The sequence below is a fragment of the Embiotoca jacksoni genome, unplaced genomic scaffold, assembly GCF_022577435.1.
Source record: "Embiotoca jacksoni isolate LCO1_2020_lvr unplaced genomic scaffold, fEmbJac1.0.p SCAF_45, whole genome shotgun sequence".
Taxonomy (NCBI): domain Eukaryota; kingdom Metazoa; phylum Chordata; class Actinopteri; family Embiotocidae; genus Embiotoca; species Embiotoca jacksoni.
The window spans coordinates 1,991,872-2,008,010 of NW_027185398.1; the positions used below are offsets into that span (position 1 = coordinate 1,991,872).

Genomic DNA, 16,139 nt, shown 5'->3' on the forward strand with positions numbered 1-16,139 from the left:
GACCAACCTAGCTTCGCAGAACATTTTAATTCGCAGCTCACACACTTCAATTTGTGCTTTTTTTTTTAATCATCAAGCCGCTCGTCAAACATATAAAACAGAAAATGTTCAAGAGACATTGGAGCCAGGATAAAAGTTGTGTGTGTGTGTGTGTGTGTGTGTGTGTGTGTGTGTGTGTGTGTGTGTGTGTGTGTGAGAGATAATAACCTGTTTGACATTGTCACTAAGGAAGACAAAGTAGACGCAGCAGAAGCCGAGCTGGGTGATGACGAGGAACAGATTCACCGTCCGTCTGAGATGAAGGAGAAAAAAACAAAAAACTGTGACGAACACCAAGTACAGGAACAAATATTACTTCAGGAAGCACACCGAGGGCCAAATATTGGATTTCTCATTTCCTTTTTTTTTTTTTATGTTCTTTATCTCAGGTGATAAATTCCTCATAAACACTGCATCTCATATAAACAGTTGAGATGGATGTTCTTACCTGGCAGAGATGTTATTGATATAAAGCTCTGCCTCCTCAAACTCTGCTCTCGCATAAATAAAACCCAAACAAGCTCACAGGATATTCTGACTTTATCTGTTCAGTGTTTTCAAACTGAGCTCGGTACAACTGCTTTCAGATGGAAAGAATAAACACTGAAAATGCAGTCGTTTTTCATTCACCTGAGGAGTTTAAAGTATTGAAACTTAAGTATTTTACTTCCGCTTATTGTGTCCATATTTGTCTATTTCCTGTGGCACCTGTTTAAATAACTGCCTAATGAAGGAAAACGTCCATTTTGGGAACTTTTTTTCAGATGAATCTTCTCATCAAAGAAGTACATTTCCCCAAAATGCTGAATTATTCCTTTAAATTTCTGCTATTTTCAAACTGTTCACAGTTCTGTATATATTCTAATAATCTCCAAATAATCTCCATCGTCTCAAAATAATAATTCTATACTAATACATCCTTTTAACAGCTGCTGCTTCCTTATTCCTTTATTGGTGGACGCTTTCTATTTTAAACATCTTTTGAAACAACTAACCCTTAAACTGAAAGTGAATATTTTCTTTAGGGTGTGATTATAAAAAGGAAGACGGGAAAACATGACGACATATCCGGTAAAACATTTTCCTCACCTTCCCCATTGTGAATGTCTCCTCAGCCACGACACGTTTTCCATCCCATACTGCACTGCTTCGCCGTAGGTCAGAGACGGCCTGTTGATCCTGGAAGGAGGAAGGAAAACGTTCACGTCTGTTTAACTGTCGTCGCTTCACAAGTTTAAGTTACAAATTGATCTTCCTGGAGAACTTTTCACAGCCTGACACGTCAGAACAAAGATGTAAAAAAAATAAAATAAAGAAGCCTAAAGCAGAAATGAAACTCGTAGGACGAACACTTGGCAGTGAGGGGAGGTGACGTAAGAGCAGATAAGCACCACGTTATGAAATGATAAACTACCAACACGGTCTCATTACAACTGCTAAGAATAGCACACACAGGTTGGGAAACAACGCTAATAAAAACCTGGAGGTGGAAACCGGCGATCAACTAGTTTTCCTTCCATATGTGCACAGATAACTTTATGTGTTTGGTGTGTTTGTGGCTCCTCGATGTGAATGAAGGAGGGAAGTGATGACTGTAAAGAAAAAAAACAGGAAGAGCATCGTTATCTCCCCGTGGGAACTTTCTCTCGCCGCGTCTGTCCAACCGAGACGAGCTGTTTTTGTGTCGGTGACTTGTTGTAGACGCTCTTCATTCACGCTCCTGATCTTTTTAATCCTCTTTAGCGTGGCTGCTGCTGCAGATCCCTGCGTGAACCGGTCAAAGGGCACGAGGCGTCGTGGACGGGCGGGTTAACACACACACACACACACACACACACACACACACACACACACACACACACACACACACACACACACACACACACACACACACACAAATCCATCTGATCTGATAACAGGCTGCAATAATCTGCGCGGTTGTCACACACCAGCAGCTCGGTTGTCTTACATAATCTATTGATTTATAATGGGACTGGTGACACGAGTCACTGCAGCAGGACGCTACCTGTGGCCGGAGGTCCGTCGGGGCACCGTGAACTGCCAACCTGCTGTCCGACCGCACAGCGGGAACGCAGAGACGCGGCTAAATAAGGTGTAATCTGTCCCGCAGAGACAACAAACAAGTCGCCGTTTGGCAAAGGTGGACGGCTAAAGTAAACAAGTCACGGCAGAGCAGAAGCTGTGTGTGTCTGCGTGTTAATCAATGAGCCAGACTGCTTTAAAGCAACATTGGATTAATGACTGCGAGCATCGACCCGTCGGGGGGGTTGATGCTCCGTTTCCCTCTTTTACATCAAGTTATTTTATTGAAGATGTTAAAAAGAGCTGAAGTCAGTTAATTTAACAGAAATCCAGTTTAAAGTGTGTTTTTAAACTTACTTTACACTGAGGTGGCGGGAACATTTCACCAGCACCCTCATGCAGTGGACCGCGATGATGCCCATAATGAAGAGACTGACGGGCCCGAGCTGCACGGAGACAAAGACGAGACACGGTTATTTCATCTTTGTGTTCTTAAATGTGAGAGTTTGCTGCATTTCTTGGTCTAACGTGACAGTAAATGAAATATTACTGGATTTTGGTCTGTCGTTGTTTTCTGATGTTTCAGGGAACAAACAATGAATTGATTATATTCTGTATTGAGTTCTTGTCTTAGAGATTAACAAACACATTTTAAAAGAAGAAGGGAAAAGAAGCAGGATGTTGTTAGTTTTAAACACCTGCTACATGAAGATCTTCTCAATTTTAGTTAAGTGCCATTAACTCTTAAAGAAGTTTATGACTTCGTGAGAGCTTTTTCTTCTTTTATTTTAGATGAAATTCTCTCTACAAAGTCAGACCGCAACGTCTGCTTCACCTCGTCTGTATTTCAGTCATGACTATCGGACAGGAACGGGAGCAGAGTCTAATTTTGTTTGTCCGGACCGCGTCATGTGACCCGTAAACGACCTGATGTCATAAATCTGTGTGTGCTCACCACCAGTCCTGCGTTCTTCACAGCCAGAGGGAGTCCCAGCAGCCCCGTACCGATGTTCCCCTTCAACAGGTGGATCAGAGTCTGGCACAAGCTGCACAGCGAGAAGAGAAGAAGAAAACAAAACAAATGAGTCACGTCTACGTTAGAAACCAGGCTAATTATATATTTCATTTTTAAAATAATCTGCCGAGTGCTTTTTACTCACGAGGTTCCCGTCCGTCCTCCGATCCTCTCGTAGTGACGTTGGGGTCGGTTCGGCCCGGGAGGAGACGGGCACAGAGCGTCCATCTCTGACGGGTTCTGGTCGGAAAACAAAGAACCTGAAACCCCCCCAAAAAAACATTAAAATGAACATTCATCCACCTGAACTCTCTTTTAGCTCCATTTTTTTGGTCTCTAGCAGCTGCTGAGGGACAAATCTGCTTCACTATATTCACCAGCTGGTCTCTAACTAAGAGTAGATCTGAGGACGACCGAAACAATGAGCTGAAAGACACCATAAACCTGTGTGGAGCAGAGGTGGAGCGGCAGAGGGAGGTTTTCTCACTACAAACAACAACCTTCACTGTTCAAGTAATCATGTGATAAGATTGGTTTTTATATATATATATATATATATATATATATTTAAACAAAATATTTCCTTCTTCATGTGTTTAAAGCTGCGCTGGTCAGACGGCAGAAGACTTCACAGGTATTAAAATCCCTCCAGGCTCTCATATCTCAAACTCATATCTCCTGACTTTTAATTTAACGGAGAGATTGCTCTCCTCTGTAAACCAGCTGACTGGAACAAACACGTGACAGGAATGATTTCGTACCGAGGAGGAATGTCAGCTCACGGTGTGAAAAACAAACACGGAGATGAAACTGAGGCGCAGATTTAAAAACACACAACGAGCTTCACGAGACAAATATTGACAATTCAAGTGCAATTAAAGTTTTAAAAAGACCAGTTAAAGCGACGATACACGAGTAGCATCACAAAAAAAAAGAAGAAGCACAAACACTGCCTGGATGACTGTAACATTAAATATTAACATGATAATAAATCCTTTGTAGCAGCTTCGGAAAATGCAAAAAAAAAAAAAAAAAATGTTTTTGAATGGATTGTTATAAGGTCAAAAATCAATCCTAGATAATGTTGTCACAACACAATCAATGTTGAATTTGTGGTCGTGATCACCTGCTGCACGAAACACCAGCCGGGGACATCAGACAGATTCGGTCAGTGTAATGAAAGCAGCTTTGATGATTCAGTGTCTACCTGCCCAGATGGGATTACAGGTAATCCTCCTGTGTGCTGTGGACGCAGGTCCTTTCCTTCTGTCTCCTTTTCCCACTAAAAGATTCTTACTTTTGTTTAAAGATTAGGATCCAAATCACCTCAAAAAACAAACAAACAGCGCGCTTGATTTGATTACCTTCACCTCGGACGTCTACGTCGCTGGATGCCATCATGTCGGGTCGGGTGGTCGTCTGTCCCGGTCGTCTAATGCAGGGAGATCAGAGAGTCCAGCATTGACAGCGAAACCACTGGATTGGAGGGGAGGGGGGGGGGGAACCACAGAGACCTTCAGGTTCAGGGGAGATCACGAAGACCGCGAACTTCACAATGAGCTCCACAGACACAGCGTGCTCTTTAGAAAAGTCAATATCACGCTAGAAGATGCAGCGAATGACGATTCTTCAATATCGATTAATAATATAACACAAATATTGACAATTCAGTTTCCCCAGACACTTTCACGCTCTCTTAAAAGTTGTATAAAGAAAACAGATTCGTGACAAAACAGAACACCAACGATTAGCTGAATAATGGATTCATTGATAGACAGAGATATTAAACTGCTAATTTACGCTGATATATTGTCATTTATCCAGTAAAAACTTTTTTTTTTTTTTTTTTTTTTTATCTGAGGACTTGCTGCATTTATTCATTTTGGACAATTTGCTGGACAAAACAAGACGTCTGCAGATTCATCATCGGGACTCTGGGAACTCCTGAATGTCAATTTTCCTGAATAAACATATAAATTAACAATCGATTAATATCGAAATAACTGGAAGATGTATTAAATAATGACAATAATCTTTAGTTGTGGCACACACACAGATTTGTACAAAGGCTTTGCTGCCAACCTGCTGATTAAATTCAGGGAGGATATGAGGACAAGCGAAAGTTTGGATGACTCGGCAACTTTAAGAAGGAAAAAAAACTGTTTACATTTCTCACCATAACTCTTTTTTACATTAAAACGGCCAGTTGCTGTTTCTTTGACCAATTTAATGAAGTAAAATTAAAAGGCTTCTTCACAATGGAGTGAAACTCGATTTCTCCTGGCAGTTCCTCTTTGGGCTGACTGGTTGATCGGCATCAGTGAACATGCAGAAACAAAACCGCCACTTCCACAATGACTGCAGCGAAACTGTGTGAGGAGCCAGTCAGCAAAGTTTTACACCGACTGAACTAAACAGCAGGGAAATTAAAAAAAAAAATTAAAATAGGAGGTTGTGTAGTTTTTTTTTTAACACTGAATACTTTAGAAACTGATGTCGACCATCTTTTCTAATATTAAACTACATACTTTTAAAAGCAAGAAAAATTCAGATTGATTATTGAGATGTTCTTTAGAGGATATGAATCAAGAAAGAAAAACTGTTTCCAGCAAAGAGTTTAAAAAAAAATATTTGTCAAGAAGACCATCAAATGAAATTCAGATTTTCACTGACCTGAAATGTAAATATGCTTTTTTTTTTTTTACATTGCTAATTTTTACAATGAAGGTGACTTATTATATTACACGTTTCCTTCTTTACTTTGTTGAGGTTGTAACTAACAGCTATTTTCGTTATCAGTTAATCTGCCATCAATTTTTGTGATAAAATATTTTGAATTAGTTTTTTTTAAATTGCCTCAAATGTCCACAATGTAGAGGATCCACTTCAGAGGCTTTAACCTGCAAATAATGGGCATTTTGTAACGACCTAAACCAGCTTACTTATTTTCCGTTCATGTGTTCGATTAAGCTCTTAAGCTTATAAAACACATACACAATGAGTTTTGTATAATACAAACAAAAATTCCAACAGAACAAAGCTTTAAGACAACACACCGTGTCGTGAATTCTCAGCAACCATTATTAATTTCCCCCCATTTACTCTGTAAAACGTGTTTCCAGCAAACTAACAAAAAAACAAACAAATAAAAAGCTGACTTTTACATTTTAAAAGGTCAATATTGAAAGTGTAAAACAGCTGCTACTGTGTGCTGGTGATGAGCTGTAACACAGCTCCTCCCGTGTTTAACCAGGGTGAGGCCTCACTAAATCAACTCAGGTTATCTGTCTAATTTAAAATGTCTTTAATTGAGTGGTTTCATCTTTTAATGGCAGCACACGGACACACACACACACACACACACGTATATATATACATATACACACACACACACACACACACACACACGTATATATATACATATACACACACACACACATATATATATATATATATATATATATATATATATATACACACACACACACACATATATATATATACACACACACACACACACACACACACACACACACATACATATACGCACACACACACATATATATACATATACACACACACACACATATATATACACACACACACACAAACATATATATATACACACACACACACACACACACATATATATATACACACACACACACAAATACACATATATATATATACACACACACATATATATATATATATACAGTGGGGCAAAAAAGTATTTAGTCAGCCACCAATTGTGCAAGTTCTCCCACTTAAAAAGATGAGAGACGTCTGTAATTTTCATGATAGGTACACTTCAACTATGAGAGACAGAATGGGGGGAAAGAATCCAGGAAATCACATTGTAGGATTTTTAATGAATTAATTGGTAAATTCCTCGGTAAAATAAGTATTTGGTCACCTACAAACAAGCAAGATTTCTGGCTCTCACAGACCTGTAACTTCTTCTTTAAGAGGCTCCTCTGTCCTCCACTCGTTACCTGTATTAATGGCACCTGTTTGAACTTGTCATCAGTATAAAAGACACTTGTCCACAACCTCAAACAGTCACACTCCAAACTCCACTATGGCTAAGACCAAAGAGCTGTCAAAGGACACCAGAAACAAAATTGTAGACCTGCACCAGGCTGGGAAGACTGAATCTGCAATAGGTAAGCAGCTTGGTGTGAAGAAATCAACTGTGGGAGCAATTATTAGAAAATGGAAGACGTACAAGACCACTGATAATCTCCCTCGATCTGGGGCTCCACGCAAGATCTCACCCCGTGGGGCCAAAATGATCACAAGAACGGTGAACAAAAATCCCAGAACCACACGGGGGGATCTGGTGAATGACCTGCAGAGAGCTGGGACCAAAGTAACAAAGGCTACCATCAGTAACACACTACGCCGCCAGGGACTCAAATCCTGCAGTGCCAGACGTGTCCCCCTGCTTCAGCTAGTACATGTCCAGGCCCGTCTGAAGTTTGCTCAAGAGCATTTGGATGATCCAGAAGAGGATTGGGAGAATGTCATATGGTCAGATGAAACCAAAATAGAACTTTTTGGTAAAAACTCAACTCGTCGTGTTTGGAGGAGAAAGAATGCCAAGTTGCATCCAAAGAACACCGTACCTACTGTGAAGCATGGGGGTGGAAACATCATGCTTTGGGGCTGTTTTTCTGCAAGGGGACCAGGACGACTGATCCGTGTAAAGGAAAGAATGAATGGGGCCATGTATCGTGAGATTTTGAGTGAAAACCTCCTTCCATCAGCAAGGGCATTGAAGATGAAACGTGGCTGGGTCTTTCAGCATGACAATGATCCCAAACACACCGCCCGGGCAACGAAGGAGTGGCTTCGTAAGAAGCATTTCAAGGTCCTGGAGTGGCCGAGCCAGTCTCCAGATCTCAACCCCATAGAAAATCTGTGGAGGGAGTTGAAAGTCCGTGTTGCCCAGCGACAGCCCCAAAACATCACTGCTCTAGAGGAGATCTGCATGGAGGAATGGGCCAAAATACCAGCAACAGTGTGTGAAAAACTTGTGAAGACTTACAGAAAACGTTTGACCTCTGTCATTGCCAACAAAGGGTATATAACAAAGTATTGAGATGAACTTTTGTTATTGACCAAATACTTATTTTCCACCATAATTTGCAAATATATTCTTTAAAAATCAGACAATGTGATTTTCAGGAATTTTTTTTCTCATTTTGTCTCTCATAGTTGAAGTGTACCTATGATGAAAATTACAGGCGTCTCTCATCTTTTTAAGTGGGAGAACTTGCACAATTGGTGGCTGACTAAATACTTTTTTGCCCCACTGTATATATATATACACACACACATATACACATATATATATATATATTGAGGTACGGTGTAAATCGCGTGTGAGTTATCACGTACCGAAACTTACTTCGTGTTTTCATGACCTTGGGCACACAGCTGTGTGCAGTATATCTTAATGCTGAGTCGACAGGGTTGCATATAGTATCATAATAGCATTTGATTAAAGACTGGATTAAACATATATATATATATATATATATATATATATATATATAAATGGGCATAGCATACGCATAATCCACCACAATTTAAGCATAATTTACCACAATATACACACACACATACATATATATATATATATATATATACACACACACACACACACACATATACATATATATACACAGTAATATCAAGCCCAAGGAAGCTGTGTTTCGGGAGAAGAAGACAAGACAAGCCGAGACAAGCAACGCGGATGTGATGACACCAACTGAAAACGAGCTCGTGATTAATTGGTGCTAAACTGAAAGAAAGCAGTTTAAAGAAATAAAAATAAAAATGGCTGTGCCCAAGCCGGTTCGGTTGGCTTATTTACATCCTGGGAAAAAAAAAAAAGACGGAGCCGGGAGGTGAACTGGGAATCACTACGTCGGATTATGTTAGTAGGAACATTAATATCGTAAAAGAGAAGATAGCTGGACTTTGTTTTTGCTGGAGGTTGGAGCTGGAGGTTCCGATGCCATCTTTGGCTCCGTAAAGAACCTCCGCGTCACGACCCATCACAAGGCGGGCCGAAAGACTCACCTCGGAGATACCGTGCGGGGCTCCCTCCTCTCGGGTTGCTGTTGTCGTCGTCGTCGTCGTTGTTGTTGTTGTTTTAAATGTGGCTGAGCTCGCCGCGGACTTCTTTATGTTGGTATCGTGGTCATGTCTCCCGGCTGGACTCTGCTCGGCTCGCTGGTATCAGAGACGGAGCCCAGCGGTGTGGTCACGTGATCCGAGGCCGAGGAAGTGGGCTGTGCTTCTTTGACGCCCTGTTGCCATAGAGACGGATTACTTAGTTACCGTAAGTATATTTAAAAACACCGTTACGTTTTAGGCTGACTATGGCACATCTCAGATCTTGTTTTATATATATATATATATATATATATATAAATAAAAAAAAAAAAAAAAATCAGTTGTCAGGAAAACGGAAACACATTTTGTGACATCCCGGAAAAATCTGTCCAACAACAACAACAACAATAACAACAACAACACAGCATATATTTTTGTAGTTTACCATGACGTCATATTAAAAATTCAAGTTGTCAAAACTTTTACTAAAAGTGTATTTTCATCTAAGTTCAGGTCTGTTGTTTCAGGACGGAGACATTGGAGACGCTTGGTTTACGTACCGGGGTGATCAGACTACGTTCACACGTTGTGCTTGCTATTTTTATTTTTTTATTTTCTCCCTTGTAATAATCTGCTAAAAAAAAAAATCATTAAATGAAAATAAACGAAGGAAATAAAACGTGTTTTTGTTTTTCTTAAATCTACGGAAGAACTTCCGGTGAGCTCGCGCATTAAGTTCACAAAAATATCTTCAGAATAAAAGCGGAAGTGAAAAATAAAACAATTCTTCGTCTGTATTTAGTTTGTATTTACTACATGTTACATGCTTTCTAAATATCCACCATTCATTAAAAAAATATATATATATTATACTATCTTAAAAAAAAAAGGTTTATGGCTTAAAAATATGTTCTTGTAGAAAAATATACTGCGACATTTTTTCCACCGGAAGTCGTGTTGTTTTGGTCCTGAGCGTTAGCTTGACAGCTAGGTAGAAAAGTGGGGATTTGTGGAGATTTTTTCAGCACTTGCAAGTCAAAGGCGAAAGTCCACAGCTGGGTCTGATCACCAGGTTTCCACAGGTCACTCCAGACATGACGGTAAGTTAGTACGAGCGGTTTTTAGTTGTCCGTACTTTGTTGAGAATTTGAGCTTTAGCGCGTTGCTAATGAGCTAGCTATCAAAACTTTTGTCTTTTCCGTCATGGGAGATAAAATAAGGAGACGTGGTGTCAGAGACACAATCAGGTGCTTTTGATCTCTCTCCCAACAGAAGCACGAGTTTGAGGTGGAGATGACGTGTGAGGGGTGTTCAGGAGCTGTTACCAGAGTCCTCAACAAGCTGACGGGTGAGACACGGTCCTGGATGTCCTCTTTATGTCCTCTTTATGTCCTCCTGCCACTCACAGGGCGGGAGACAAAATAAAGAAAGAAAAGACTTTGATCAGTTGGAATCTGTCCCACCTGTCATCGAGGTGAGAGACGGGTTGACGCATAGACAGAGTTTCTAATCAGTCAATCAATCAATCAATCAATCAATCAGTCAAACAATCAACCAATCAGTCAAACAATCAATCAATCAGCCAGTCAGTCAATTGATCAAACAATTCATCGATCAATCAATTAGTCGAACAATCGAACAAACAATCAGTCAAACAATCAATCAGTCAATCAATCAGCCAATCAATCAATCAAACAATCAATCAGTCGAACAATCAAACGATCAATCAATCAGTCAAACAATCAATCAATCAATCAATCAAGCAGCCAAAACAAGTGGGTCACCTCAGTGAAAGCTTCATGTTCAAAGTATTTAACTCTCATGACATGAACCCGTGACTTCTCCCCTGAAGGCTGAGTCATCCAACAAAGTCACCTGATGCTGCAGACCTGGTTTTATGTTTCACTTTTATTTTGTGAAGTCAATAAAATGTTCAGTGGCCAAGTCACACTTGTTTTTCAACCCTCGCCAGTCTGCGGTCGCGACGTTACAATGAGAAACTCAGAAACCCTCTGAAACCTCACGGCCGAAGGCGAGACGTGTTTTCCTTCAAAAAATGACACCAGTAATCAGACAGAAAATGTAAAAGAGAAACGTTTTGAGGTTTGATTACATTTTTGAGTCTTCTGTTTTTTTTGTTATGACCACAACTGGCTGTCAAATAAATAAAAATTAATTTTGCGCTCTTCAGCCCAACTGAAAAAAGCCTTAAACGACTCGGCTTTTAACTCCTGCAATCAAAAACAAACGTCTCCCTTTTTCTTTTTTTCCCCCCTCTGTGCTTCAGATGTGAAGTTTGAGATCGACCTGCCCAAGAAGCTGGTTTGGATCGAGTCTGACAAAGACGTGGACGTTCTCATGGAGACGCTGAAGAAATGCGGAAAGGAGGTCAAGTACAACGGCGTTAAATGAAGGAAGTCTGCTTCACGTAGAGAACAAGGTGACGATGGTTAAAACTACTCAGATATACGTGTTCTTTTTTTAGCGTTATGATCCTATAAACATCCTGTAAATCTTTTGTTTTATTGCTTTTATTTAATTTATGGAGGTTTGGAAACGGTCTGACAGTTTATCTCTGATTGATTTATCAGTTTAACGACAGTTTTACTTCCTTTTTTTTTTCCCGTGTTGTTCTTCATTGCTGCTGATTTAAGAAGATTTAAACTGGAACTCGTCACGAGGAGTCTGAAGGACGCCCGAGTGGCGTCTTTTACAGATGCCAACGCCCCGCAGCTCGCACGCACAAAATATAAAGCAATTCTTCAGATGGACGTTCTCTGTGTCGATCAGAGCATGTTGGAGGATGACAAAAAAAATAAACCAACAAATGACGGCGTCAGCACTCGTCTGTGGGGAAAACGCCTCATTTATGTGCGACACTTTGTTTTTGTCTTCCTCCGAAACACTCGTCTGGTCCTCACAACTGCTCTAATGTCTTTCTCACACAAATCAGCCTTCCTACATTTTCTATTTCATGAAGTGGCAGTAATGTTTCATGTTTAATTTTCAAAGCTTTCAAAACAAGTTGTCCTGTCGGCACAATTAAAGCACATTCCCTGGATTGTAAAAAACATACGGGAAACTATTGGATCTGTTTCTCTGAACCTTCACACAGTATTTTTTGGGGGCTTTAACATCATTAAAGGTCACGCTGTCAAAGCTTTGTGTATGAAGATGTCTGTAGATCTGCACCTACAGGAGGGAAACTCTCCTCCCTTCAGGGACCATTTGCTGGATTTTTGTAATTTGTAAAACCATTTCCTGTTTGCTGTGTCTTGTTTACACTACAATCATCCACCACAGGTTAAATGTATTATGTTTATTCAGATTTACTAACGTGTCTCTCTGTGTTCTTTGTTGAAGTTCAGTTTAGTTTTTCATACTTTGGGAAAAAGAAAACCGCCTCTGACTGAATAATCATCTGTCTAAATATGGCGTGTACACACACGGGAAATAAAATAGATTCTGCCTCAGTATGTCACATTGTACTGGTGTTTCTTTTTGTTTACTATTAGCATCACTGAAATAGTTTTAATAATAATGAGCCTGAGATTGTGACACTTAATCACAAAAGGAGATAATTGTGTTTTTTGTGCAGGAACCGCAGACACGAAAGTAGTAAAGAATGAGTCACTATGAATAACTTACAGGAGGAAAAAACAACAGACGTGATATGTCTGATATGTGAAATTTGCAAAATATATGAATAGGATATGTAGGAATACTTTATCTCAGACTTATTAGGAAACTTCATCGTGGTGATGAAGGAAATAAAATCACTAGTTTTCTTGTATTTTCTGAAGTTTTGTCTGTAATTTTCTGGTATATCACCAGAGTGAAACCCTGCTGATGCTTAAAAAACAATCACCTTCATTGCAACACAACACCGAGATACATATCCATATATGAACGCTCTGTCATGCACTGAACCGTCATGTTTTACCACATATTTCCTGCTCACTCTGCAAACTGCAGGTGTGAAAACGTTCATCACAACTCGGAGCTTCAACCACCAGGAGGTGCTGCGTGATCAAAGTGTTCCCACTTTCTTGGGAGCTTTAATTGTTTAGTTGTTTTTTTTAAGGACAGCATTTGTCTCCTCTTTTAGCTTCTTCTTCTTCACAAAGATGATTTGGAGCTGCAAAAACAGTTTGGAGCAGTTAAAAGCAGAGAAAACTCCGACTTGAGTTTAAAATTGAAAGCTTCTAGACTGGGATCATCATGTCAGATGTTGGATTTTCCTCTGAATAAAAACAAAAACTGAACTTCTTCATTTCTGCTGAGATCAGAATGAATTTCAGACACAATGTGGTGTTGAGTTATCTCCTGAAATGTTCCTGAAAATGTAAAGAGCAGATCAAGAAGCAGACCAAAGAAGGAGGCAGGAATACAGAGATAACTGACGATTAAGACATAATGTACTAATATGCTGCAGCGGCCGAGTTAACGAGGAAGAGCGTAAAATGAAAGGCCGTGTTTTGCTGCCCTTCCTTTTTGGAAGTTTTAAGTTTCTTTGCATCTGTGAAAACCTCCCAACGGGGACGTCACAGGTCCTGCAGCACACCTGCAGCAAGGTCAGAGGTTAAACCACTGGAGGTCAACAAGAACAAGATTTCCTCATGTTACTCTTTAACGACAATCACTCGACCTTTATTCGACAGTTTAACCTTCAATCTGTTGTCAAAGTGTCCTTGAGCAAGACATTTAACCTTCTCGATGGGACTGCTCAGCTACAAAACATATAGCACCGAAGAAATTCATCTTTCACTGTGGCATTTTTCCAGTTTTATTTCGTCTTTTTAGATGGGGAACCGAGGGAGTCACATTGTCCTCTTCACAGCCACCAGAGTCCCTTTAGAAAAACAGTCATTTTACATTGCAGCGCGCCACAGTCGGTGGTCTACACCTACTTTCTTATGTTAGTTTGTTGGCGTTAGTTTGCGTGACTTTGGTGTCAGTTCGTGTTAAAACACCACCAAAGTCACACAGTGTGCACATTAATGCCTGCAGGTGAAAATGTAGCTGCATGGAGAAAGTTTTAAACTTCAACGAGTGTCTGCTTCAGGTGAAAAAGTAGAAGTAGCCAAGTGTATGATTTAATCAGTCCTTTATTGTTTACTGCAAAAAAAAAAAAGACTAAACAAAACGGAAGTTGCATAAATCACCACAAACACATGACGCCATCATGGATGATGAATATTTACCAAACCAGGCTGGAAAACACGATGCAGCTGGAGGAGCTCATCACAGAGGGCAGAGAGTCCCTCGCTGGCCCCCTCAGTCCGAACAGAGGCTCATTGTGTACGGCACAAACTCCACAGATAACAGTGTTGTCGGGATTCCTCAAATTACCCACACACACACACACACACACACACACACACACACACACACACACAGACACACACGAGATCTGTCCCTCTTCAGAGCGTCTGATAGGTTGTTAATTCGCCTTTGCAGAAGAAGCTGGAGTCGGTCAACAGGAGTTTGATTTGATGGAAATATTGAGCAAGGCACACAATCCACATTAAACTGTACTGAACATGAGGTAAAGTTATTCCTGGCGTCTATTGTCCCACATTACAGCCGGGCGTCCATCAAACCTGGAAACGAGTGCAATTTATGCAAGAAAAGAGGAAAAATTGCGATGAAATTCTGGTCTTTTTTTGGTTTACATTTTGCCTTTAACATGGCCAAAAGTCGTGTCTCTTAACTTTTGGGTGCGAACATTGACTGTCTATAAAAGTGGATGCAGCTTCCGGGTTTGAAAAATGAAGTGCCCTGAACTGCAATACCAGCGAGTGCCACTAGAGGTCGGCTCCAAAAAGCCTCCGGCTCCATAGACTCCCATTCAACTTCTCTCATCAAATCCAAAGTGAATCAAATGTGTCCATCAGTTATCTCGGTGTTGTTAGCTAAAGTCACTCCTTCTTATTAGTTTTCTGGAGGTCCATCTGAAAATAATCCCTCATTCATTAGAAAAGAAGATTCAAGAAGACCTGTTTTTGGGGGCGTGTCTGTTTGATTGACAGGCCTGTAGTCGGGGCTGTCACATCCTGTCCAGGGCGCCAAAACAAACACACCCATCGACCGAGAGGTTACGGCCAGTCGGGGGGAAAATGTGCAGTTTGACTGACGAGAGCAAACAGTCCGCCGACACTGCGGCTTTCGCGTCTCTCCGCTGTAGATTTCCTCTCTGCTCTGTTCGGTGGAACCTTCATCGTCCTGTTCTGGCTGGTAAAACTCAAGTGGAGCTTTTTGGCCCATAATTCACATAATGGGAACGATTCTGCTCGGCATCCTCTTGTTGTGGCACAGCAGAGAGAAAAAGGGTCAAATGCAGGTTTTGACCCTAAAAAGTTTTGGATGACCGACGTAAAACTGGCCGAGCGAAAAGTTTTAGTAAAGTTCGGGTGGCATCATAAGAAAGGACATTTTGCCATCTTAATGATAAAGTTTCGTCTTCAGTGGTCGTTTATCTTGCAGGTTCGGTTTCCTAGCGCTTCTATGTACTTTGTAAATTCATCAGAGTTCTTATTGTGCAGAACTAGAAAAAGTGTTCAACTGCTAAACTGCCACGTAATTGATTAAAATGAATTGCTGGTGTAACCAAAAGAAGCTTTTTGATCAGCTGAACATTAAAAAACGTCAAGCAAGCCCTTCAACATGTGTGAAGAAAGCTTCCAAGATCAAATACATCATCAATGCGTAATTATTTGGATTTAAATGGAGGCAAGTATCTCAAATGAAATTGTAGAAATGAACCAAATCTCCAACAAATTCTTAGTTTAAATTTTCCCCAAATGAACAAAAAAAAAGCACAAAATTGTTTTTGTAAATTCAGACGACAAAAAGAGTTTTTATTTCTCTGCTGCTTTGTGCTGACCGTGGATAATAAAATGTCTTTTTTCCACGT

At 40.3% G+C, this 16,139-nt stretch overlaps 2 protein-coding genes across 4 annotated transcripts in view; one reads left to right on the forward strand and one right to left on the reverse strand.

The window, feature by feature from the left end:
- slc36a1 (solute carrier family 36 member 1) overlaps positions 1-9,433 on the reverse strand; it is a 33,835-nt gene extending 24,402 nt beyond the window's left edge. The window contains exons 1-7 of one of the 2 annotated variants that reach the window (XM_069169459.1): positions 9,188-9,433; positions 4,462-4,573; positions 3,243-3,357; positions 3,038-3,128; positions 2,440-2,528; positions 1,129-1,218; positions 208-292 (exon numbers count right to left, since the gene is read on the reverse strand). In XM_069169459.1, the coding sequence (XP_069025560.1) occupies positions 208-292; positions 1,129-1,218; positions 2,440-2,528; positions 3,038-3,128; positions 3,243-3,357; positions 4,462-4,498 (507 nt within the window). In that variant the 5' untranslated portion in view covers positions 4,499-4,573; positions 9,188-9,433. Of the gene's footprint in view, positions 1-207; positions 293-1,128; positions 1,219-2,439; positions 2,529-3,037; positions 3,129-3,242; positions 3,358-4,223; positions 4,383-4,461; positions 4,574-9,187 lie in introns of those variants that run through there. The other variant, XM_069169460.1, reaches the window with a different exon arrangement.
- A 741-nt stretch (positions 9,434-10,174) lies between these two features.
- On the forward strand, positions 10,175-12,699 carry atox1 (antioxidant 1 copper chaperone). Of its 2 annotated transcripts, none has more exons than XM_069169463.1 (4): positions 10,175-10,323; positions 10,496-10,571; positions 11,511-11,663; positions 11,878-12,699. In XM_069169463.1, exons 1-3 carry the CDS (start codon positions 10,318-10,320, stop codon positions 11,633-11,635), a joined length of 207 nt encoding a protein of 68 aa, XP_069025564.1. In that variant the 5' UTR covers positions 10,175-10,317; the 3' UTR covers positions 11,636-11,663; positions 11,878-12,699. The 2 variants fall into 2 exon arrangements, with proteins under 2 accessions (XP_069025564.1, XP_069025563.1); XM_069169462.1 differs by having other exon boundaries at positions 10,176-10,323; positions 11,881-12,699.
- The last annotated feature ends 3,440 nt before the right edge of the window (positions 12,700-16,139 follow it).

What these genes read in the sequence shown, in the direction of transcription:
- atox1 (XM_069169463.1), top strand. An exon ending in AGTCCTCAACAAGCTGACGG is followed by an intron (nt 10,572 to 11,510) that starts GTGAGACACGGT and finishes TCTGTGCTTCAG; the next exon opens with ATGTGAAGTTTGAGATCGAC.